The sequence below is a fragment of the Ictidomys tridecemlineatus genome, chromosome 11 (genome assembly GCF_052094955.1).
Source record: "Ictidomys tridecemlineatus isolate mIctTri1 chromosome 11, mIctTri1.hap1, whole genome shotgun sequence".
Taxonomy (NCBI): domain Eukaryota; kingdom Metazoa; phylum Chordata; class Mammalia; order Rodentia; family Sciuridae; genus Ictidomys; species Ictidomys tridecemlineatus.
In genome coordinates this window covers 74,321,433-74,345,183 of record NC_135487.1, presented here as the reverse complement: position 1 = coordinate 74,345,183, position 23,751 = coordinate 74,321,433, and the positions used below count along the sequence as shown (strand labels likewise).

General features: G+C 33.2%; 1 protein-coding gene across 19 annotated transcripts in view; it reads left to right on the top strand.

Annotated features, from left to right (window-relative positions):
- Znf644 (zinc finger protein 644) overlaps positions 1-23,751 on the top strand; it is a 169,595-nt gene that overhangs the window by 88,239 nt on the left and 57,605 nt on the right. For 15 of the 19 annotated variants that reach the window (XM_078026704.1, XM_078026702.1, XM_040288975.2 and 12 more), the window contains 2 exons: positions 13,506-13,608; positions 14,198-15,897. In XM_078026704.1, the coding sequence (XP_077882830.1) occupies positions 13,506-13,608; positions 14,198-14,390 (296 nt within the window). In that variant the 3' untranslated portion in view covers positions 14,391-15,897. Of the gene's footprint in view, positions 1-8,972; positions 9,119-13,084; positions 13,236-13,505; positions 13,609-14,197; positions 15,898-23,751 lie in introns of those variants that run through there. The other 4 variants (XM_040288981.2, XR_013427897.1, XR_005735290.2 and 1 more) reach the window with 4 other exon arrangements.

The following is a 23,751-nucleotide window of genomic DNA, read 5'->3' as shown; positions in this document are numbered from 1 at the left end:
TTCCAACATGAGAAAAAGTTTTAAAAATTAGTATTAGAGCCTCTCAATTAGTGTCACTATGAATATCTCTACCTTTTTTTTTTTGGTAAAGTTTGTTTTTTTATATATATAATCCACTTTTATGTTTTTATAGATTACGTGTTACTAAATAAGTTCTTTTGCCCATTTTCACCTTTGATATAATTGGCCATAGAGACTTACAACAAGTGCTAATGAATATATAATATAGTGCCAGGTGCTGAGTGGGTTTGTAAGCCACTAGAAAAGTCATTCCTGTGTTGTGGAAAGTGCTATGTTATAGATGTTTCTGCTGTTATAGAAAGAAAAGAAATAGCATTGTGAAAGCTTCCTGGTGTGCATTAAATTATTTGTCCTTTCACAGTGTCCGTGAAGTATCTTTTTTATATTATTATATTATGGCATTTTCAAGAAATCGCAAGCTTTTATAGTGATTAATTTAGCCCAAAAGAATATAAGTAGAAAATTTGGTCTTATTAAGATTAAACTCTAAATGATCAAATCATCTTCTATTTAAAGCAGATACCTTGATAATTTCCCTATATTGGGCTTTGTGGGGGATAGTGAAAAATATGTCTATGTCCTCAGAGAATTTAGGAATGTATTATTGGCAACACATATAGAACTATCATAATAAGAGATCTGTGCAAGATAGTGTACAATTAAATGGTATATTGCCTGCCAGTGGTGTTGGAAGGAGTTCAGGTTATTTTTGTCCAGGCCTCATTCGAAAGGGACTAGCAATTAAGTAGAATTCCTTTTTTTCTTGCTGCTTTTACAGTTTGTTGTTATCAAATAGAGCCTCAAAATAAGAGAAAAATAGTACATAAAAACAGTTCATATTGGCATGTTTCTTGTCATTGTTTTTTAAAGGAGAGACAAGAAAGACTAACAGAACTTTTACATTCATTCAACAAAAGTTTGGTTTCTGGTACCAAGACTGTGATTGTCTCTGAAACTATAAAAACCCAGTATTCCAGCTGCATAAACATAATCATGACCTATACCATTAGAGTAAGTTCTATAATATTCAGCCAGACTCCCAGACTGGAAGAATGAAAAGAGTTTTGTGAAGGGGGGGTGAAGTAGAATGTTCCAAGCAGAGAATAAAGCAGCATGAGCACAAAGGGATAAAATTTGGGAATCAACAGCTTTGCATATCACTCCTTGGTATTTTGCCAAAAAGAAGAAAACTCTACATACTGATATATGCTTATCTATGTTTACAGCAGCATAGTTCACAGTAGCCAAGTTATGGAACCAACTTAGATATCCATCAACAGATGAATGGTTGAAGAAAATGTGACACATATTTTATTCAACCATGGGGCAGTTGCAGGAAAATGGATTGGACTGGAGATGATCATGTTAAATAAAATAAGCCAGACTCAGGAGGTCAAGTACTGTACATTTTTTCTCAGGTGTAGAAAGCTGGAGAGAAAAATAGGGAAAGAGTGTGTGTGTGTGTGTGTGTGTGTGTGTGTGTGTGTGTGTTGAGGGGGGTGATCTCATGAAAACAAGCGAGACCAGTAGAGGAAAGGAATCTCAAAGGGAAGGAAAAATGAAATTGATCAGATTGTGTTATGTGCATGTATGAATATGTCACAATTCCTCTATTTTGTATAATTGTAATGTGCCAATAAATTTTTTTTAAATACAGGTTTCACAAAAATGCTATTTCATTTTAATATAGTCAACATTAATTAGTTTAATTAGTTTAATCTTAGTTTTGGATGCCAGACCAACATGGGTATTTTGTCATGATTAGACAAAACTCTCAGTGATGGACTATCTTTCTACCTCCACAAAAATCTTTTGAATATCTACTTTTCTTTGATTATATAATATGTTGAAAAATATTTTGTAAGTTACAAAAATACGATAAAATTAGTATATGCTCCCAAAAGAAGAAGAAATTTGGAGATCAAGAAGTGCCAGGAGATTCTCATATAGGTATTTGGAAACATGATGGTGTCAGAAAAGTGCAATTAGTGCTTTGAATGCTTCCTAAAGAATTTAGGAAGTCATTGAAGGATTTTTAAAACTAAATGGTCTACTCAAACTTTTATTTTAGAAACCTATCCATGAGAGAGTGAAAGATGCTCTTCTGAATTAAGAGTATATATCTTTATGTATTTATCTGCACAGTAATATAGCATATATTCAAGGTATTGAATTGTTCATATTGAGTAAACTAAGTAACTAAGACTAACCCTTTAAGGATTAACCTTGAGTTTTCCTAACCATTTTGATGATAGTTTTTCTGAAATGATCTTACTTTTGCTTTGAGAAGCAGTGAACTGAATGTAATTTCATCATGTATATATTTTGAATAGCCTGGGTAAGTAATTGTTTTATTATGCCAGCAAGAATTAGGCTATTTGCCCACTATACTAAAAGGAAATTGGCTGATTATTCACTACTTCAGAACACTTTTTTTTCAGCTCATACTGAAGTTTATGCATTGTGCTAAGTACACAGAGAAAAAAAATGGATCTCCCAGTTTAGAAGAAGCTTGTGCATATGCACGCACATAGACACCTAAGACTAATTGATAAGTTAATTGATAAGTGCCATTAGAAAGTTTTGTGAAACAGACTGGAAGTTTAGAGGAAACAAAAGGTACCTGGAGCCATATTATGACAAGCAAGGCTTTTAAGAAACACTTGAATTTTTATTGTTGTTGAACACTTGGGTTTTTGTTGTTGTTGTTTTGTGTGTGTGTGTGTGTGTGTTGTGGGGGGAGCGGGAGGGAGGGAGAGAAGGGAAGAATTGAACCCAGGGACTTGTGCAGGCTAAATACATAGTATACCACAAGCCCTGCATGTAGCATTAGAATGGATCCTGAAAGATAGCTGATAGAAATGGAAATTAGGGCCAGGGGTAGGAAAGGAACATGTGAAAGAGGAGCAACATGGGGCAAGGTGGAAAGTTTATTTAAAAAATACTAATAAGTAGATCAGGGAATTGAGTTGAATTGGTGAAGTGAGTCAGGTAGATGACATAGAGTGCTGGTCTAACATTGAAATTAGTTTTGCAGTGAGGCACTGTTGAACTTTCTAAAAAGAATTGGTATAATGCTTTTGAGACTGCTTTATAAAGTTGGTTGGGAAGAGGAGAAATTGTAGGTGCAGTCATTTTAAGAGTCCTATACCAGGGCAATAGCAGTAGAAATGTAAAGGGATATAGATGTACCACTAATGTTATAGAAGTAAAGTAAGCAGAACTTGGCAGATAGTTAGAGATAAAAAAAAGAGAAAAAGGTTTCTTATTCCAGGGAGAGTGGTTACACTAATAACACTTGCCGTCAAGTAGGAGGATAGGCTTCATTTACTTCTCTTGTTATCTAGTAATACATCACCCAGCTGTCCACTGTAATAAAGCAAATAGCCATACTTTATTGTATCAATAGGTTTGTTTTAAAAATACAGGTATTATAGTTTAGATATGATGTGTGCCCCAAAAGCTCATGTGTTAAGACATCATAAGAAAGCTTAAGGTAAAATTACTGGGTTTTGAGAGCCATCACTGAGTTAGTAGTACATTAATTCACTTGAATGAATTAATTGGGTGGCATTTGTAGGCAGGTAAGTTGTAGCTGTAGGAGGTGGGTTACTTGGGGTGGAAGATGCCTTTGAAGTATTATATTTTGCCCCTGGTGACTGAGAGCTCAGCTTGTTCTCTCTGCTTCCAGGTACTGTCCCTAAGTTGCTTTCCTCTTTCATGCCCTTCTTCCTTTATATTCTGCCTCATCTTAAGCCCAGAGAAATGGAATTGGCCATCTGTGGACTGAGACCTCTAAAATCATAGCCCAAATAAACTTTTCGTTCTCTACATTATTCTTGTCAAGTTTTTTGGTTAACAATGGTAAAAAAAAGCCGACTACGTAAGAGAGTTTTACACCATTGCCACATAAAACCTGTAGATTTCATGGTGTCTATTTTTGCTGATCATTGGTTAGAAAATTTAGTGCTATTTGGCCAACCCTCCCCTTTTTTTTAATAAGCATCTTGTTTTTCCATAAGTCTTACCTTGTTCCCTAGCATTCCTATTGTCTTTGTTACTAATTTTGGAGGGTGTTGCCTTTAATGATTGGGATTTTTAAAATATGTCTTAAAAAGGTTGTATCTCTTTTGTTGTATTATGCTGTGATTCTAGTCTGATATTAATACCTTGAATGCTCTTTATAATCTGGGTTAAGGTATAATTAGACCTTACAGTAATAAAACATGTTATTGGACAGAGCTAAATGTTAAATAATTTGCTTTAATTGAATTTATGAATATTATATAATTATATACTGACTTTCTCTTTTGGAGATTAGGCCAAGAGGGTGCTTTATTGGAGATTGGTTATTGTGTCATGAGAGAAGAAAGATCTCCAGAAGTGGGTCCTTGGGAGCTCCCAGAGGAAGGGAGGAACTTGACTCAGGACAAGTGGGATCTTTGACATACATGATAGAAAAGAATTTCAGCACATGTCAGTGGAGGCAAAGAGATTTATTTATTTAGAACAGCAAGGAATACTCATTCAAGGGAGATTGAAGTTCATCTCGAGTGAGAGATGTGTTTTGGGGGTTCCCACTCTTCTTTTAAAGGAAACTCAATGAGGGATGGGTATGGTAAAGTATGTGGAGATGATATAGATCAGTCTGGTGATCTCAGCATAATTTATGGTGGTCTCATCATTCTCAGGGGCTTTAGGCCTATGTGGTCTTCATTATCTGATCAATTAATAGTGCTAGAAAGTTCTCTCCTTACAAATTTCTCAAAATAAAGTATTTGTCTTAATCTTTTATTGGTGGGCTAATTAACAGTGCACATGGTAGATTTATATATTTCCCAGAAATTTAGGGTGGATAGGCATCGGAAAGAGACTAACTTGGGGAGTGATAGGCCTGAAAAAGTATATGGAACTTAAGAATTAAATTTTTATTTTCTTGTTCGTCCTTTATCCAGTTTAAGTTGAGTATAATTATATGAAAGATAAATTTTTAAAAATTGTAAGGTAAGGTAAGGTAGTTTTCTTACATAATAATTATTTTACTATTTATACCACATCTGAAGTGATGTTTCACAAATGCTGAGACTTTAGAGGGCAAGACATGATAATAATGAGGTAATTCTAAACAAAATTGACTCAGTGCAGATTCATAATGTTTACTTTAATGTTTGTTCTGATTTTAGATGTGTCTTATTCTAAGAAAAATGACTAATATTCATAACACCTGTACACATTGGTTAATTAAAAAGCATGCAAATCCAACTTATCTTGAAAAGAAAATTTTAAGTGGTTTTTTTTTTCTTATGGTTACCACAGAGAAGCTATTCTGTATAGCAAAAGCTGACCAGTAAACCATATTGTATTATTATGTACTATAGTATTAGCTTTTTTTTTTTTTTTTTTTTTTTGGCTAACTGGTGAAACTAGTCTCTTCTAATTTTTCTATTTATAAATCATATTTATGTCTAGCTTTTCCCTTTACATGTTGAGAATACTTACTTAAAATATTATATTATAGATTATCCTTTCTACTTTGAAATAGCAGAGGTTTTAAAAAGTTTTTTTTTTCCTCTTATACAGACTCAAGTTTAAATAAAAGGGAACCTCCATTACTTGAACACTTTCTCTGAATCAAGTTTATAAGGCTGTTGCTACCCTTAGTATAACCTCCTTTTTTGTAGGAAAAACTCAATTATCTCCTTCTTCTGGACTAATAGCCACAAACCTACTCCTTAAAGCAAAGGAAACTTGCTTTCTAGATGGTTTGCGTATCATTCTTTTCCAGATGAAATGTTAAAACATTTTAGGCTGTAGTTAACTTTGCCACCTATTGTTTTGTGATTCTGAGTAAATTACTCATTTTTAGTCACTGGGAAAGGAAACTCTGCTACTGGGGGGGAAAAAAGTTTAGATTGAAAATATCAAGGGAAAATATTATGATTTGAATCTGGAATACCCACCAAAAACTCTAGTGTTGAAGAGTTCCTGATGTGGTTATCTAGGATTGAGGCTTTTGAGAAGCCATTGTATTGGACTATAAACTCATTTGATGGATTAATAATTTGACTGAGTGTCACTGAGATTGTGCCCTGGGGGATGATATCTTGTCCTTGGCCCCTTCCTTGTGTGCCTACTGTCTCTCACTCTGCCTCTCTCCTGGTGTTAGCTGAACAGCCACCTTCTGCCATGCTCTTTCACCATGCTGTTCCACCTCATCAGAGCAATGGAGCTGGCCAACTAGGAACTGAAATCTCTAGAAATCAGAAGCCAAAATAAATCTATCCTCCTATTAAGTAGTTGTTCTCAGGAATTTTGGTCATAGTGACAAAAAGCTGAATAATGCAGAAAATGATGGTGTAGTTAAATACTTATGACATTACTAATTATATATCTTTATGCTTTAATTCCTGAGAGGAACATTTCTTTCCTTAACTTAAACTGCTTATCTTGGGAATAATGATTGGCTTGATTATGTTGGTATAGCTGTGAGCAAAGAATTTGTGTTGTGGTAGGAGTAGGGGAGTCCTTTCTAGTTTTAAAGTGCTATAGGGAGTGGGGATTTAATAGTTTTTCTTTAATAGCGACCCCCCCCTTTTTTTAATGGCCAAGAGTTTAATTAAAAGTTGGAACTGCGTGCATCTTTTCTCTTTAGAGTATTAGCTACTTAGATGACCCAGGACTAACTACAAAATTTGCAGGATTCAGTGGAAAATGAAAGTGTAATGCCCTTCGTTTAAAATTATTAAGAATTCCAAAACTGCAGTAGCAGAGCATCATAGGCCTCAAACCCATGAAGCTAGTCTTGTGGATACTTTGCACAGATAAAAATATGTAAGTTTAGGAAAAAATTTAGCTTTTCAACAAATGACTTCCCCTTTTCTCTCATCCCTATTTTATAAAAGCTAACACTTTTTTTTTTTAAATAACAAAACTAAAAAACCCTGATTGTTTTAATTGAGGCTGAAGAAAAGAAAATGCTATTAGCCAAGAGTTTTCTATATGATTGGAGCTTATGAACCTTGAAGGATTAGTGACAGCAAAGTGAATCAATTTTATTTATCTGTCTTACACTGCACCCTTTGAGACATGTGCTTCCTCTTCCCACCTCACCACTGCTACTACCACCTTCATCACCAGCTCTTTAATGGTGGTAGAATGGTGATTTGCCTGTTCATGTTATTTTTATACCTACTATCTCCCTGAATGAACTTATACCTGCCATTTCTTGCTCAGCTTGTACAAGCTAACTTAATAGGGGGGAGGGGGAAATCCCTCTAGTAACATTCCTCTTGTTGGGGATATAACCTATCCATTATGTTAAGTTTTACTCTACACCAGTGCTGTGTTTTAAAAGTGCCCTGTAAAACTCTGGCTGAAATCTAATTAATAATCATTGTAACAGTTTTAAGAGGTGATTAGGTCTTTGGGGCTCCACTCTCATGCATGGCTTTTATTATGAAAGAGTGTGGGTTTGTTATTAAAAGAAGTGGATTCCTGATAAAAAGGATGGTTTTGCCCAGCTTTCATTGTCTCCATGTATTTGTTTGTTCTTCTGCCATGTTATGACCCAGCACAAATGGCCCCACCAAGTATTGGTGCCCATGCTCTTGGACTTCCCACCCTCCAGAATTCTGAGCCAAAGGAACTTCTGTTTGTAATTTACTGTATGAGTGTGTGTGTGTGTGTGTGTGTGTGTGTGTGTGTGTGTGTGTGAGTGATGTAGAATTGTTGCTATAACCAATATAACCTGAAAATGTGAAAACAGCTTTGGGACTGGGTAATGAGTGGATGCTGAAAGAATTCAGAGAACAAGCTGCTAAAGGCTCATATTGCTGTGAATGGAGCATTAAGGGTGATTCTGGTGAGGGTTTAGAAGAGAGTATAGGGAAAGTCTGAATTTTAAGATTTTTTTTAGTGTTTGTGACCCAGAATATTGGTAGGAATGTGTATAATAAAGGCTATTCTGATGAGGTTTCAAACAGAAATGAGGAAAAATATATTGGATACTGAGGGACAAGTCACTCTTGTTATACAGTTGTGAAGAACTTGATAGAATTGTCTGTATGTCCTAGAACTTTGTAGAATACAGAACTTTAGAGTAATGAACTAGGATATCTGGTAGAGAAAATTTCTCAGTCGCATATCATTTGGCCTTCTTTGTGACTACTTTTAACTGCTGTGAGTTACAAGAGAAACTGAAAGGTGGAATTAAAAGAGGTGCAGAAGGAGCTGGGATTTTAAATTAGTAGTAGAGTGCTTGCCTGGCTTGTGTAAGGCACTGGTTTCGATTTTTAGTATCACATATAAATAAATAATAAAGGTCCATCAACAACTCCAAGAAAGTTTTTAAAAAAAAAAAAAAAAAGAAGCAACAGCAGCAGCAGAATGGAAAGACTGAAAAATTCTCAGCATGATCATGTAAAATATGTTGAAGAGACAATACTAACGGTGTTAAAAAGATTATCTTAGATAAAAGGAAGCCTTGTGCCATTCATCAAGACAATAGGATTATATCCCACTGCTCCCTGCCTTCTTATGTGGGGCAGTGTGTTGATTAAGTGGCCTCAGATAAAAGTGATAAGCCTTGGCTTTGTACATGTGGTGTTAAGTTTTCCAGTGCATGTAGCATGTAAGAGCTGTGGGGGCATGGTACTCCCACCTAGATTTCAAAGAATGCTATGGACTACCTGGGTGCCCATGCAGAGAGATTAGGGGCTGAACTGCTACAGAAAGTCCACACTAGGCCACAGTAGAGCTGTGAGAGTTGGCACTTTTCAAGATGTCCAAACCTTCTAGTATGTCTAGGAAGTAGCACATGGAGAAAAGTTAATATGAAGGTTAAAGGTTTAATATTGGGTCTAATACCCCTTCTTGCCTATTTCTCCCTTTTGGAATGAGAATGCCTAATCATATTGTATTTTGGAAGTAGATAACTTGTTTTGACTTCACAGGCTTACTACTGGAAGAAATTTGTCTCAGAATGAATCATGCCTTGAGTCTCGCCATGCCTGATTTAGAGGAGACTCTGGACTTTGAACTCTTGAGTTGACACTGAAACTTTTGAAGACTTTTGGAATAGCATGGATGTATTTTATATGTGAGTTTTTAGGGGGTATAGTATAGAATGCCATGGTTTGAATGTCCCCTCCAAAACTAATATTGAAATTTTGTTGCCATTGCATTAGTATTGAGAGGTGTAGGGCCTTTAAGAGGTGAACAGGCCATTAGGGCTCCACCCTTATGAATTAATTAATGTAATAATTGTGGGAGTTGGATATTTATCACAGGAGTGGATTCCTGATAAAAGGATGAATTTGCCCAATTTCCTGTTTTGAGTGTGCTCACTCCCTTCTACCATGTTGTGTGACTCAGTAGGAAGGCCTTCATAGTTGGTGGTGCTATGCTCTTGGACTTCCCTGCCTCCAGAACTGTGAGCCAAATATATTTATACATTGTTTCTGATTTATCCAGTCTGTGATAAGCTGATAAAACAGCAGGTAATGGACTAAGATATCTGGAATGCCAACAATCAGGGAAGAAACAGATGAAAGGACTTTTAAATGATTGGGTAGGGGGGAGGATAATTGCAAATACAAATATTTTGGTGGTAAATGTTAACTTAATTTTGTGGTATGCTTCTGTATCACAGAAGCTTCAGGTATTTTTATGAATTATTATTCTCTGAAGTAATTTCTGCAGCGAAGAAAAAAGATAATGAAATTCATTGAAGCAGAAGCAGTTATTGTATATAATGAACAGAAAGATGGAAAAGGGCATAAGATTTTATGTAACAGTGTTAGAGCCAAAAGTAACTTCTTTTTCTTTTATGTACAAAACTATACAGTTGTTCAGAAAACAGACTTGAATTTGTTTGTGTTATATTATCTCTTTGTATGCCTTTCACTGATCTAGTTTAGTGTTTTGGACATTTTGTTCCCATTTCATAGCATAGCAATATGGCGTTCTTTTTGAGGATGCATTGTCTGTTGTATTTCACTTTCATATTTCAAAAAGCTATTTTACTGAAAGATATATTGTAAAACTGTTTGTATATGGCCTTACACTCAATTCATTTTTCCCACAAGAAACTATTCCCAGTACCAGTTTAGATATTTCATAAAATCAGATAATTTCAAAGATTGTTGACAGTCTTCTGGCTGAAGTTGCCCACCTCAGAAAGGTATGAGTGACTGGATTTGTTCCTTTCTAAAGAAGCAGTTTTACTCACAGAGAAGAGAACTTAAGAATTTCTATAACTAATCTGGTAATTTTGCATGTGCAAATATAGATACAGATTGGAAATTGAAAAGGTGTGTGGGAGTTTTTTCTTCTTTAACGCTAATAAGTGCAAATAAAAACCTACAACAAAGAAAGTCTTAGTGTAACAGAGATACCTATTTGGCAGATACTCATATATAACAACTTTGTTATACCTTTGGCTGTTGATCACAAGTATTGATGAGCTTTATTATGTCAAAATCAAATGTGTTATACTAAAGTTGAATGCATTCTATATTTAATGTAGTGAAACCTGATACAGTGTAGAATAAAACTGTTTTTCCCTCTAGATGCAATAAAATCTGTTAAATGACAACATTTGGATAATAGGCATGTTTGCATGTCACCTTTTTCAGATAGGGAAGCTTTTTCTGTAAATCATCTTTTATTTAGAAGATACCATATAAATGTCCCCTTTGTATATATGTCAGATACTCAGTGTTTTACAGGAATAGGGTTGGTATTAGGGAAAAAAAATCCTTACCTATTAAATGTAATGTTTTACCAACTTAAAAAAATTTCAAGGGCTAAGAAGTTTTTAAGTAATAATGAAGATATTAAGACACTGAGGCATTTGGATTTAATTATCAGAGGTCTCAAGTTTTTAATACCTTAATCTTATAGATATATTTCAAAGAATTTTTTAAAATATTTTTTAGGTGTTGATGAACCTTTATTTTATTCATTTATTTATATGCAGTACTGAGAATCAAACCTAGTGCCTCACACGTGCTAGGCAAGCAGTCTACAACTGACCCACAACCCCAGCCCTCAAAAGAATTTTTAATGTATGAGATTGTCTAACTTACTTGGAGCCCTAGCTACCAGAAATTATCAGTCTCGTGCTGGTGGAGTTGTCCTACTTTCCAAAGTCATAATACCTTCAAATTTTAATTACTATAAAAGCCATGATATTCACATTTAAAATTTATATCTGATCATTTATCAAACTACCTAAACATACATATAGCATCAAAAGTCAGAAAATACCGTTTTTTCTCTGTTAAAGAAAAAGTGTAAGCTATTTCATCATCCTGGTAAAGCATGTTCCATGTTTAAAGTAACTTATTACATGTTTTGTAATTCATAAACCATTCTTTAGCATACTTTCTTACCCTTTCTCAATTTGTTTTATGCCCCTCACATTAATATTCTGTGAACATAGTTTTTAAGTATTGTTATAATGTATTCTGTTTGCATCCTGGAGTAACTTATTTGCATTTTCAGAAAGTTTGAGTAGAGTGTGGCATTTTGACAACCAGCAAGTTCATCAAAGTGATATTCTGCCAGTAGTCTCATGATAAACGATATGCTTACTCTGTTCCACATAACAGAGGCAGGGGTTGTGTATAGTTTACATTACAAGTGGAAAGAGTAGCTAACATCTACTATCTTACCTTTTGAGTTCCCTGAACTCTCATTTCCAGTGTATGAATCATTTAAAATTCACTTAAATTCAAATTGCTCACCACAACAATTAGGAAGAAGCAGCTGCTGTTAACAAAATATGTGGTACTGTAGTCTTCGTGTTAGTTGTGAAGAACCTAGTTTCTACACATAAGCTTGGCTAGCCAGTGATCTATATCTAAGAATGTGTGATATTTAAAGAAAAGATGCCAAGGTATTGCTTAGGAATGTTACCTGTATTACATAGGGCTAGAACAGATTTCCATTCAGGGGCTGTCTAAATGTCAGTTTAATTACTCAGTTTTGCTTTATTTCTATTCTAGACTTATTTGTAGAGTTCCTGTTATGTGCCAAGCTCTTGACTGAAATAACGAATGAAAACCTTAGAAGATTTTTCTGTCCCAGATTTTGGTTGTTTACCTTTGAATTAGCCATTCTTTAAAACTTTACTTCCAGTCGTTCTTATTACTTATAGAATCTTGTTGTAAGAATGAAACAGAAAAAGACTGTGTGTCTTAGATTTTACTTTTAAACAGGCAGGTGACAGGATGCCGAAACCAGCGGCTTGAATGAAATTTAGGCTTCTTATATGGTTTTTAATTTTCTGTGGCATTTCTGTTGGCATTGCCACTTGATTATTATAAGGAACTATGTTTACTGGTTTTGTGTTAGTAGCATCTGTTCTTTTGGAATCCAGACTTTGAAAAACTCATTTCACAGAATCATTGAATAGCCAGTTCCTGTTCTCTCTTACTTGGAATTTTTTCAGGGGATTTCAGGTGGCAGAATAAGAAGAAAAGCCATTTCGAGTGACTCTTCTGTTACATTTGTATCCCTTCCCCTTGGATTCCTAGAGATAAACTCTTTACCTTCTCTTCCTGCTAATTGACAGCAGCACCCTGGAATTACTATCATCCCTTTGTCCAAAGAAATGGTGTAGCTGAATTCAAAGACTTATAAAATGTTATGTCCTATTTCAGCTTATAAAAATACCTTTTTTCTTTATTAAGCCAAAATGTTTTGAATAAATAACAGGAAAAATCAAGTAATGGAAAGATTTCAAGAACACTTAGCACTAAAATTTTGGTCTAAATATAAAATCCTTTTTTCCCTTTTTAATCACATTTTTAAAATAAAATATTGAAGAAAGTATAAAGTGGAAAAAATGTAAAGAATAGTTAACATCAAACATTGCATTCAGTTGTAAATTTATATAATACAGATTTATATTTATTTTCTAGTAAAATAAAACTTACATGTTTACATGATTTTACACTTACTACAGATTGAATTTAAAAATGAAAGTTGAGCTTTTTTTTTGCCTTTGACTTGCCATGAAAATTGATTTTTATTACATTATTTATGTTCCCTTGCTCAGTTTTTTACAGCATGTGAGACCTACTTAAATGGAGCAGATTGTAATCAAATGCAAACAATTTAATGATCTTCTATAAAACGTTAAAATTTTCCTGGAGTTAAGAAAAATTTAACCAGATGTTATGATTACATTTGATCACGAGAATTTTATGGTAATTATTGACCAACTTCGTAGTTTCCAGTTATTTACTTATATTTTATCAGTTCTAATTTGAAATGGTAAAGTATTATTTGAAAAAAGGAATACAAGACAAAAAGAGAGCATTACTGCTGTTAGAGATTCAGCTACAAGTTAGTGCATGCCTCGGAAAATAAATACAAACTTTTTCTAACTTGATTTTGGTGGTCTGACCTCTCTAAAAATATGTATGTATATTTCATAATAAATAAAGAATTTAAGTCTTTCTCTTCCCTTTTTTTAGCCTTAGATTGTAAACAAAAGAAATCAAGGTCAAGATCTGGAAGCAAAAAGAAAATGTTAACATTACCTCATGGTGCTGACGAGGTTTACATTCTCCGATGCAGGTATATACTTATATTGCCATATCTACTCTGTTTCTTCAGCTGTTTTATTTGGGATTTTTAATTGGTGTTAAGGTACATTCAACAATCAAGTTATAAGTGAACTTCTAAATCATTTTATACCTTAGCCAAGAGCCTCCATTATACTGTGATTTGTAAAAGTGACTTTTTAATTGTTGTGGTTTTTAAATTTGGTTTGTTTAGTTTGGTTCAGTTTCAGTTTTTACTGTCATAAGTTCCTGATTATTAGGAACACATTTTACTTTCCCCTCATACAATACCTCCTTTCATATACTCACATAAGAAAGAATTCTGAATTGAGGATGGGTCTTCAGAGAATGGCACATTTTGGAGTGATAATTGTAAATTACTTAAGATTTGTAGGGTTTTTTTTAACTTATTATAACTCTTAATAAAAACATAGGAATTAGGAGTTTCAGTATCATTAAATCATCTCAACTTCATTTAGATACTATCAGGGTGCTATATGTAGTATATAGTAAGGTTTGTTCCTTAAATGTTTTATGGATTTTATGTAAGTTGACTTTAAATAAAAGGAATTGGTTAAGAGAACTTTTATCAACTTCTGTAGGTTTTGTGGCCTAGTCTTTCGAGGACCATTGTCTGTTCAAGAAGACTGGATTAAGCACTTACAACGACACATTGTAAACGCTAATCTTCCACGGACTGGAGCTGGCATGGTGGAAGTCACGTCACTACTTAAAAAGCCTGCTTCCATTACAGAAACTTCATTTTCTTTACTAATGGCAGAAGCAGCTTCATAGAACCAGGAAACCTTTTAAATAGCAAATTTGAATTGGATGTAAATTTTAAATTCTTTTTTTTTTTTGTAAACCACAATAAATTATCCGTTTATAAATACTAAAGCAGGAAAATGGGGAAAGTGAATTTACAGTGACATCAGAGCAAATTGAACACTTAAAAACAGTAAGTAGTCTATATATTTTATATAGAGTGGAAGATGTGTTTTTAAGATTTACTAAGTTTTGTTGGTTAACTATGTTCACTCAATAAAAGACCTTACATGTAAGCAGCCATTTATAAATGTTGCACATGGATACATATAGACAGACTTATTGGAAAATTATGTTTTCTGCAGTGTTACCAGAATCAAGGCTCTGTTTATTCCCCACAAGACTTGCATAGAAATATAAGATATTATATTTTGTTTGTATGTATTTAGTGTTTTGTATAATACCAGGAACTTGCTAACTAAATTTACTCAACTTAGGGCATTAAATATCATGTACTTCATAGTTTGAGACTGTTCACTCAAATAGGGCAGAGTACTATTCTATCTAGATGTGTAAGTGTTTTTTTAAAATCACATGGAACGGTTTTTTTTATACTAAAAAGTGGAGGGAGATTTGTTTAAACAAGTATTTCTAAAAGAAATATGTACATAGTCCTGGAAATTATTTGTGGTAAGGAAATATTCTTTACTCCAGTTGCATTTCTCAGACAATAAAGTGGTGCATCCATGCTACCTCCTACTTTGTCAACAAAGATGCTATTTACCCTTTACATTTTTGTATCATAATAGATTTTAAAAATCTAATGTTCTTTATTGCAAGACATCCTTTTGTTAACAGATTTGTTTCTTTTTAGTGTTCTACCTAAAATTTGACATGCTTACAGGACAGGTTTGCCTCTTACTTTATTTAACATTGTAGAAATGTAATAAACGATGCTCACTACACAATTTAGAATAGGCTTTCTCATTTATATTATCTTCCAAATTTGATCAGTTAGCAAAACTTAATACACCAATTAAAATATTTCTTCATATGATGAGAATGTTTACAATTTAAATTTTAGAACTTGTTTTGGATGTGATTATATGTATGAAAATTGTGTAACACTATGCTCATGCTAAGAACCGACATAACGGAATTACTGAAATAAATGTGCTGTGAGGAATGGAAAATATGGTGCAGGTGTCTTGGTCATGATAAATTGTGATTATTCTTTTCAACTATTTCCAAAAACAAGTTAGTTCTTTTAATTTGAAATTAGATTCCTTTACAAATAACAGTTTTTGTATGCAGGCACCATTTCATTTAATTTCATGTAGTTTGGCTAATATTATAGTTGAACCAAGGATATGCATTGATACTTTTCTTTATGTGTAAATAAAGTTAAAAACAGTTAAAATAAGGAGTATTTTGGTAGAGTGTATACATACCTCACTGCCAGTGAAATTGCTTTCCTATGGTATATCTCCTTACCAGAAAAATCTCTAAATAAAAAAAGACTTAAAGAAAATTATAATGTCTATAATGTGAAGCATTTCTTATTTAATTTCTTATTGGTGAAAATAGTCCACTTGAGGTTGTGTTTCCCTGATTTAAATTATTTATGTGTATTGGGTTACTTTGTTCACAGAATATAGTTTTGCTAGAAACATTGCATAGATTAACATATGAGGAAGATAATTTTCTCCCTTTAATGATAAATTAAACCTTTTAAACTAGGAACATGTTATAGGTGAACTTAGAACATTGGGTTGGTTGGCTGGATTGTCCCACCAAGGGTCTCCTGATCTCTAGGGTCCTAGATAAGGGAAAAGTACTTGCAAGTTGTTTTCAGTTTTTCAAAAGGCCTGATAGATTCTTTACTTTTGACTAAAAATATACCAAGTCTTGGTGTATCGTTTATCTCTTATTGTGCAAAATTCTTTGATGGTTATTTCTTTCTCCATATTAAAAAAAAATGTGTGTGTATATATATACCTGTATAGACATATCTGTATATGTATCCACACACACATACATACATGTACTTTTTAAAAATATGTTTTTAGTTGTAGATGGACACAATATTTATTTTTTATGTGGTGCTGAGGCAAGTGCTCTGCCACTGAGCTACAACCCCAGCCTACGTACATACAATTTTTTTTTTTTTTTTTTGAGATAGGGTAGTCTTGCAGAGTTGCCTAGATTCACTTTGAATTCATAATCCTACTGCTTCAGCCTTCCCCAGTAGTTGGGACCACAGGCATGGGCCATAGCACCTGACACACACACACACACACACACACACACACACACACACACACACACTCTCTCTCTCTCTCTCTCTCTCTCTCTCTCTCTCTCTCTCTCTCTCTCTCTCCCCCTCTCTCTTTCTCATATATATATATATTTTTTTAATTGTAAGATTTACTACAGGCAAATAAAATTTGGAAGTGAAAACAAAACATAGGATTTCTAATGGGAAAATTAGCAATTTCTAGAACCCCTTTTAGCTCTTATTCTTAAAAGTTTTCTGATTTTTGTCTTATCGAGGTAATTATCAAAATATATGGGGCTGGGGTTGTGGCTCAGCGGTAAAGCACTCGCCTCGCATGTGTGAGGCCCTGGGTTCAATCCTCAGCACCACATAAAATAAAATAAAAGATATTATATCCATATATAACTAAAAGAATAAATATTTTTAAAAAAGATATGGATACAAGTAGAAGAATTAGACCACAAGTTTCATAATTAAACCTATGTTAAATTTCTTGAATATTGAACAATATTTTAAATAATTATTTCTACTTCTAAATATAAAAAGAAATCAATCATGAAAATAGAATAATAATTCAGGGGCTGGGGATGTGGCTCAAGCGGTAGTGCGCTCGGCCCGGGTTTGATCCTCAGCACCACATACAAAGATGTTGTGTCCGCCAAAAACTAAAAAATAAATATTAAAAATTTCTCTCTCTCTCTTCTCTCTCTCCTCTCTCTCTCTCTCTCTCTCTCTCTCTCTCTCTCTCTCAAAAAAAGGAATAATAATTCAGGTGAGGTGTTGTTGTGTATGCCTGTAATCCCAGCTGCTTAGGAAGCAATAGCTCAGTGTTCAGTGTCCAATACCACATCTAAGAAGAATTTAAATTAAAAACAATTGGGGAGCTGGGGTTGTGGTGTGGCTCCGTAGAGCGCTCACCCAACATATGCAAGGTGCTAGGTTCAATCCTGAGCACCACATAAAAATAAACAAATAAAATAAAGTTATTGTGTCCAAATAAAAATTTTAAAATAAAATTTATTTAAAATATTTTTTTAAATAAAAACAAAGTTCAACAAAGCATATTTTTTTATAGTAAAGATATTTGGATTCAGATTTTTCTACTGGTGAATTTAGGCAATTTCAGCAAATACTTTAAGGAACTTTTAGACAATGTTTACTTTCATTTATAACATTTTATAAATATTTTAAACTACATTTATTAATTCACAATTAGTTCCTATTTCAATAACCTCAGTTCTCTTATTTAAACTGTTCTCAGTGGCCAGGAATGCTGCTCAGTGGTAGAGTGCTTGGGTGGTAGAGTGCATGAGACCCTGGGTTCCATTCCCAGTCCATCCTCAAAATCAAAAAATTAAAAAAAAAACTGGAAAAATTATTTTTTCCAAATATAAAAAATTAAACCTGAAAAATATGGAGAAACTTGAATATTCTTGAATACTTTAGTATTTCATATAATTTAGTAAATGTCTAGTTAAAAATCACAACTCAAAGTTGATTATGCAGTTACTAAATTTAGAAGGCTGAACTGTTAATCTAATAGGTCAAATAATTTTTAGGTATGTACAGATTGCCTCTTGCCAAATTTGTTTTTCTGAAAGATGAAGTACATTAAAGTACTGTATTAAAAAGTACTTTATTTACAAGGACAAGATGTAAAACATTGCCAGCACCCCCAACTAAACTCTTCATCTCACCCTTTCTTTTTTGTGTGTTTGTGTGGCAGTGCTGAGGGTCAAATCCAGGTTCTTATGAATGCTGAACTATATCTCTAGCCCAATTCTGACTTTTAAAATAATCATTTATATATTCTTTTTTTAAAGAGTTTGACTTCTTATGACTACATGTACTTTTATTTTTACTTGGTGTATTTTATAGAAATGGAATCATGTTTTCTTTTGTGTCTTGGAGTTTTTGCTTAGTGTTGTCCTTGAAGTTCATTTCTGTTGTTCTATTAGCTATAGTGTATTTTCATTATTGTATGTTACTGCATTATAGTGTGACCATTTAATTATCCATTTTTATTATTCATAAGTATTTAGGTTTTGAGTTATGGCATTAAATGCTATGGAGCTCTAAATATTCTTACATTTCTGCTGATAAACGCCATTGCAGTTTTCTCTAGGCTCCATGCCAAGGAATGGGGATTTTGGGTCATAGAGTATATGCTTCAAAGAGAAAACAAAACTCAAAAGATCACACATGTTTATATTTCCACAGGAGTGTATAAGAGGCCTTGTTCCTCCAGATCCTCACTAATAACATGGTCTAATTTAAAAATTTTTGCTAGTGGTGTAAGTGGCATTTCATTGTGAATTTAATTTACATTTCCCTAGGTTTTGTCTTTTCTTATGTTTATTGCCTACTTGGATTTCCTCTTTGAGAAATGCCTTCACAAATTGTCCCCCCCCTTTTTTTTTCTTTTTTCTTTTGGGATATCTGTCTTTGTTCATATTAACTGTAGGAATTCCACTAATCCTTAAATTGTATGTGTTGCAGTTATCTTCTACTTTGTTGTTTTATTTTGCATTTGTTTTATGGTTACTTTTGATGAATAATCCTTAATTTTAATGTAATCAATTCCATCCTTTTAAGTTTCTTAGGTCTTTTGTGGCAAATGTTCTTGGCTTTTGTTTGTCTGAGGAGGCCTTTATTCACTTAATTCTTGAATAATATTTTATGAGTGTGGAATTCTAGATTTGCATTTATTTTCTCCCCACATGTTGAAGCTTTATTCCACCATTTTCTGCTTTGTTTCTGCTTTACTTGTCACTAATGTCCATTGTCTATATTTCCTGGCTGATTTTCTTTTTTATCTAATTTTCTGAAATTTTTACTATAATACTTCAATCTATGTGTAGGGATTTTTATTGTCAAGTTTGGAGTCTCTTTTGGATTCTGGAAGAAAGTCAATATCTCTATAATTTTTCTGCCTCGTTTCTCTCGTTCTTTTGGTACTCCAATTTTAAATTATTCTTGCTGCCTTCACTAGATTTTTATTTATTTACCTTCTCTGTTTTCTCTTTTACTCTTAATGCTATATTCTAGTCTCTTTTGATTTACCTTCCACTTTAATTTTCTCAGCCACTAGTGTCAGGTCTAGAATTTTATTTAGTACTTCTTCAGATATACTTTTTTGTTGTTTCTAGTACCCAGGTTTGGCTTTTTTTTTCCCCCTTTGAATATGGTTCACATTGTATTTCACATCTAATAATTCTGGAATTTAAAAATATTATAGATCTGGTTCTTTTGATGCTTTTTCATCTTGTTCATGGTATCATGTTTCTTTTTGCCCAGATGTTTGTATGCTGAACATTATATTTGAAAACTTTGGCTATTAGTTTAGAATACCTTAATCCAAGTTTAAGTTTTGAGTTTACTGGCCTAATCAGATGATCTAAAGTTAGCAAGAGCTAGATCTGGGAAAGGCTGGTTTATATCTAGTTTACCTTTTGCCATCAAAATGCAATCTGATTTCACAGCTATTTCTTTCACATAGGACTTGCCCACAGGGCAAAATAAAAGGTTGCACTACTAGGATGGCCTTCACTGGATTTCTTTTCTTTTAGGTTTTTGACTCAATTTTTCATTATGTTGTTAACTTTTTGTGCTTATATGAAATAATATTATTAATCGAGAATTTTAAGAAATATATGCACAGATTCTTTTGAGAATGGGTTTCTACATGTTTTATTCACTTCTGTTTTCCTAGAAGAGTCTTGATAATAATAGATATATCCAGTGACATATAAAATAGATGAGCTACTTTAAAACAAAATTATGTGGGGGTACAAAATCCATCTTTTCCCCTATTTTTCTTAAAAAATACATTTTGGCTATTATTTTGCATTTTTTCTCTTATGTGTTTTTAAGCTCACCCAATTCCTTGGGAATGTTATTAAAATTTGTGAAAAATGGGAAAATGTAGGTCTTTTTTTTAGAAACATTGTTTTTTATTTATTTTGTATATGCTACAGGAAAATCTTAGTTTTCTTTATAGAGAACCGCAGATTGCTCTTAGAATTTGTGTTTTAGTTTTGTTGCCATTGTGAATGAATTTTTTCTAATGCAGTAGTGGTAAAGGAAAGGAAAACTGTTGGTTCTGTTGTATCAGCCTTATTTATAGTCTTTTTGCCTTAGTAAGTTCTCTTATGATAATATTTTTTCACTTATTTCATGAAATTTTCAGGGAGCCAGTCATCTGAAAATTTTGACATGTATGTCTTGCTTTATAATATTTATTCCTGTTTTTTTCTTATTTATATTTTATCAAGGTGATAACTGTAATACCTCTATTGCTCCTGAGTGTATAGATGATACTTATGTTTCATCATTAAATTATTGAATTGAAAATAACTAAAAGTGGCAAGAAAGTGAAAAATAAAGTGGAAAAGAAGTTTTGCAAGTCATGAAGGGTTGCTTAATACTATAAACTAGATTTGCTTCTATTTATTCAACTAAGAATTTTATTCGTGTGTATTTATTTTGTTTTCTATGTATTGTGCTTACCATTTCTGTTCCTTTCCCATATTTTTATTGGTTGATGGAGTTTTATTTGTGAATTTTATATATATATATATATATATATATATTTGAATAGGATCATATGGGCATAGAGAAGTATCTCTTTCCTTTGATAATACAAGTGCTGTTTTAGATTTTTTGGGGTCATTTTAAAAATTAAGTCTTTAGTCCATTTGAAGTTAGTTTTGGCTTACAGTATAGCACAGGAGTCCATTTCTCCCTTCCATGAAAATGTATAATCAATTTTAACAACATCATTTATTAAACAGTGTTTGTCACATACCAAATTCTCACGTATGGGATCTGCATGTGGAATTTCTTTTCTGTTAACTGAACATGATGAATACTGTATTTCATTACAGGGATTTGTTTTATACTGTGTTCTGATAACTGGCAGAGCAAATCCTTTGTCCTTTAAGATACATCTTCAGTATTCTCACAGATCTTTAGGATGATATTACTATCCTTTTCTTCTGTTCCAAAAGTTTTGAATCCATTTTCATAATCTTGACAAATCTATCCTCCATTTAAATTTTGTTTTACATGGCTTACTAATATTTTCTCTTTTATTCTTTGTGGAGCTGTCTTTTCTAATTTGTTGTTTTCCTTTTTTCCCAGAAAGGTGAATAATAAAGTGAATGGGTAAAAGATCCTATCAAGGCAGTTCTTTTCTCTCAGAATGTATAGACTGGCCATTTGATTGCTAGTCTGACTTTTTCCCTTATAAGTAATTTGATAAAAGATTTTCGGTTTATTCTTAGAGTTCAGGATACCTAGTGTGTGTGTGTGTGTGTGTGTGTGTGTGTGTGTGTGTCTGTCTGTCTGTCTGTCTGTCTGTCTGTCTGTCTTCAATCATTCTACCATGGAACTTAATGAGCAAATCCAGTTTTTTTAAAAAAAAAAAATCTAACTCAGGTAAAATTTGCTATTATCTACCTAGCTAATACTTTAATTTTTCCAGTTGTTCCTTTTCCTCCTTCTAGAACTCCCATTATCTGCATTTCTTTGATGTATTCTTCAAATCTTTTTCCTCCTGATTTCCATTTATGTTGTGTTTGTTTTGTACTTTGAGATATATCTTGTACTTACAGTGACCAACCTTCTTTTAAAATTGTATTTCAAAACTACTATTACTAATTCTTTAGAAGTTGTGTGTGTGTGTGTGTGTGTGTGTGTGTGTGTGTGTTACTTGAAGCTTTTTAAATGGTCTTATTTATTTTTCTGTTTTTATCTGTTGTAGCATTTCTGTTTTATTGAGGACAAATTCGGATTATTTTTATTTTCCTCTCTGGATCTGGGCCACCTTACATAGGTTATTTTTCTTTAAAGCTCAGTGGATTCTAGTCTGTTTGTTGGAATATACTGCATCTGAGTAATCCTCTAAGAATGAAAAGTATAAAGTGGCATTCTCTATTAGGGCACTGAAGAGAGTCTCTGTTCTCTGGTCTCCCTGATTTCCCTGAGCGCTCTATAATCTCTTGATTTCAAGTTCAGTTCTTTCTTGGGCTTTATAAAGATAAAATATACTTAACATGGAGGCCAGAATTGACTTTCTCTCTGGAGCCCACATATCCCTAATTGTCAAGTTTTTCCTAGGATCTGTCATCTCTGATTCTTAACCCTAATTTTCAACACATGGAGAAGAAAACTCCATATCATTCCCTTTTCTTTCTTACAGGAAGGACCCCAGCAGAGCCCTAATCCTCATTTAGATTTATACCAGTTGTCTGTGTTTCCCCTCAGTCTTTTGGCTTAGGTGAAGCTACAAGTTTAGTGTTCAGAGGGAAGAGAAAGGACTTCTGATGGAATCACCTCTGCTCCCATAATTTCGTCACTCTTTAATTTTTTAACAAATATTAATTTATTTTTTAATTAGCATCTATCTCAATCAGTATCTGTATGTTCTTCCCTCCCATTCACTATCTTCCCTCATCCCTCCCCTTTTTTGAGTCACCTGAAATTTTACTTCCATATTATTTTAAAAGTTTTATCAAGTATTGATTATTCACTACTTAATAGTCTATGTGAAGGGTGCATAAAGCCTTTTTGCTGAAAACTGAAGTGTAGTAATTGCCTCCAAGAAAAATCCATATGCAATTGTTGAATTCCAAGCTGAATCAGTCTCTTTTTCCATGGAACATTTTTGTAAATGACACTGATCTAACAAAAAATTAACCGTTTTAATGTAAACAACTTGGTGGCATTTAGTACATTCATAATGTTGTGCAACATCCACCTCTACGTAGTTCCAAAATGTTTTCATTACCCTCTAAATACATTACCCTCTGTATACATTTAAGTACTTGATCCCAATTTTCCCCTACCCCTAATGCCTAACATTTATAATAATAGTAGTTATTGAGCACTTGCCATACTCCAGTTTCCAAGAGTGAGTGTACCATACCCCAGCCCTCATTCCTCACAAGAATTAGCCCTAATAGGTTTCATCTGTTGTAAGGTGGAATTTAATTTAATCATTTAAAAATGATTACTTCTAGGCTGAGTGCTCTTTCTTTCTTGTAATCCTTTGATCTTAGCATTTCCTCTCATGTAAGAACATTGTTAAAATATCCAAAGCTGAGTCTACCT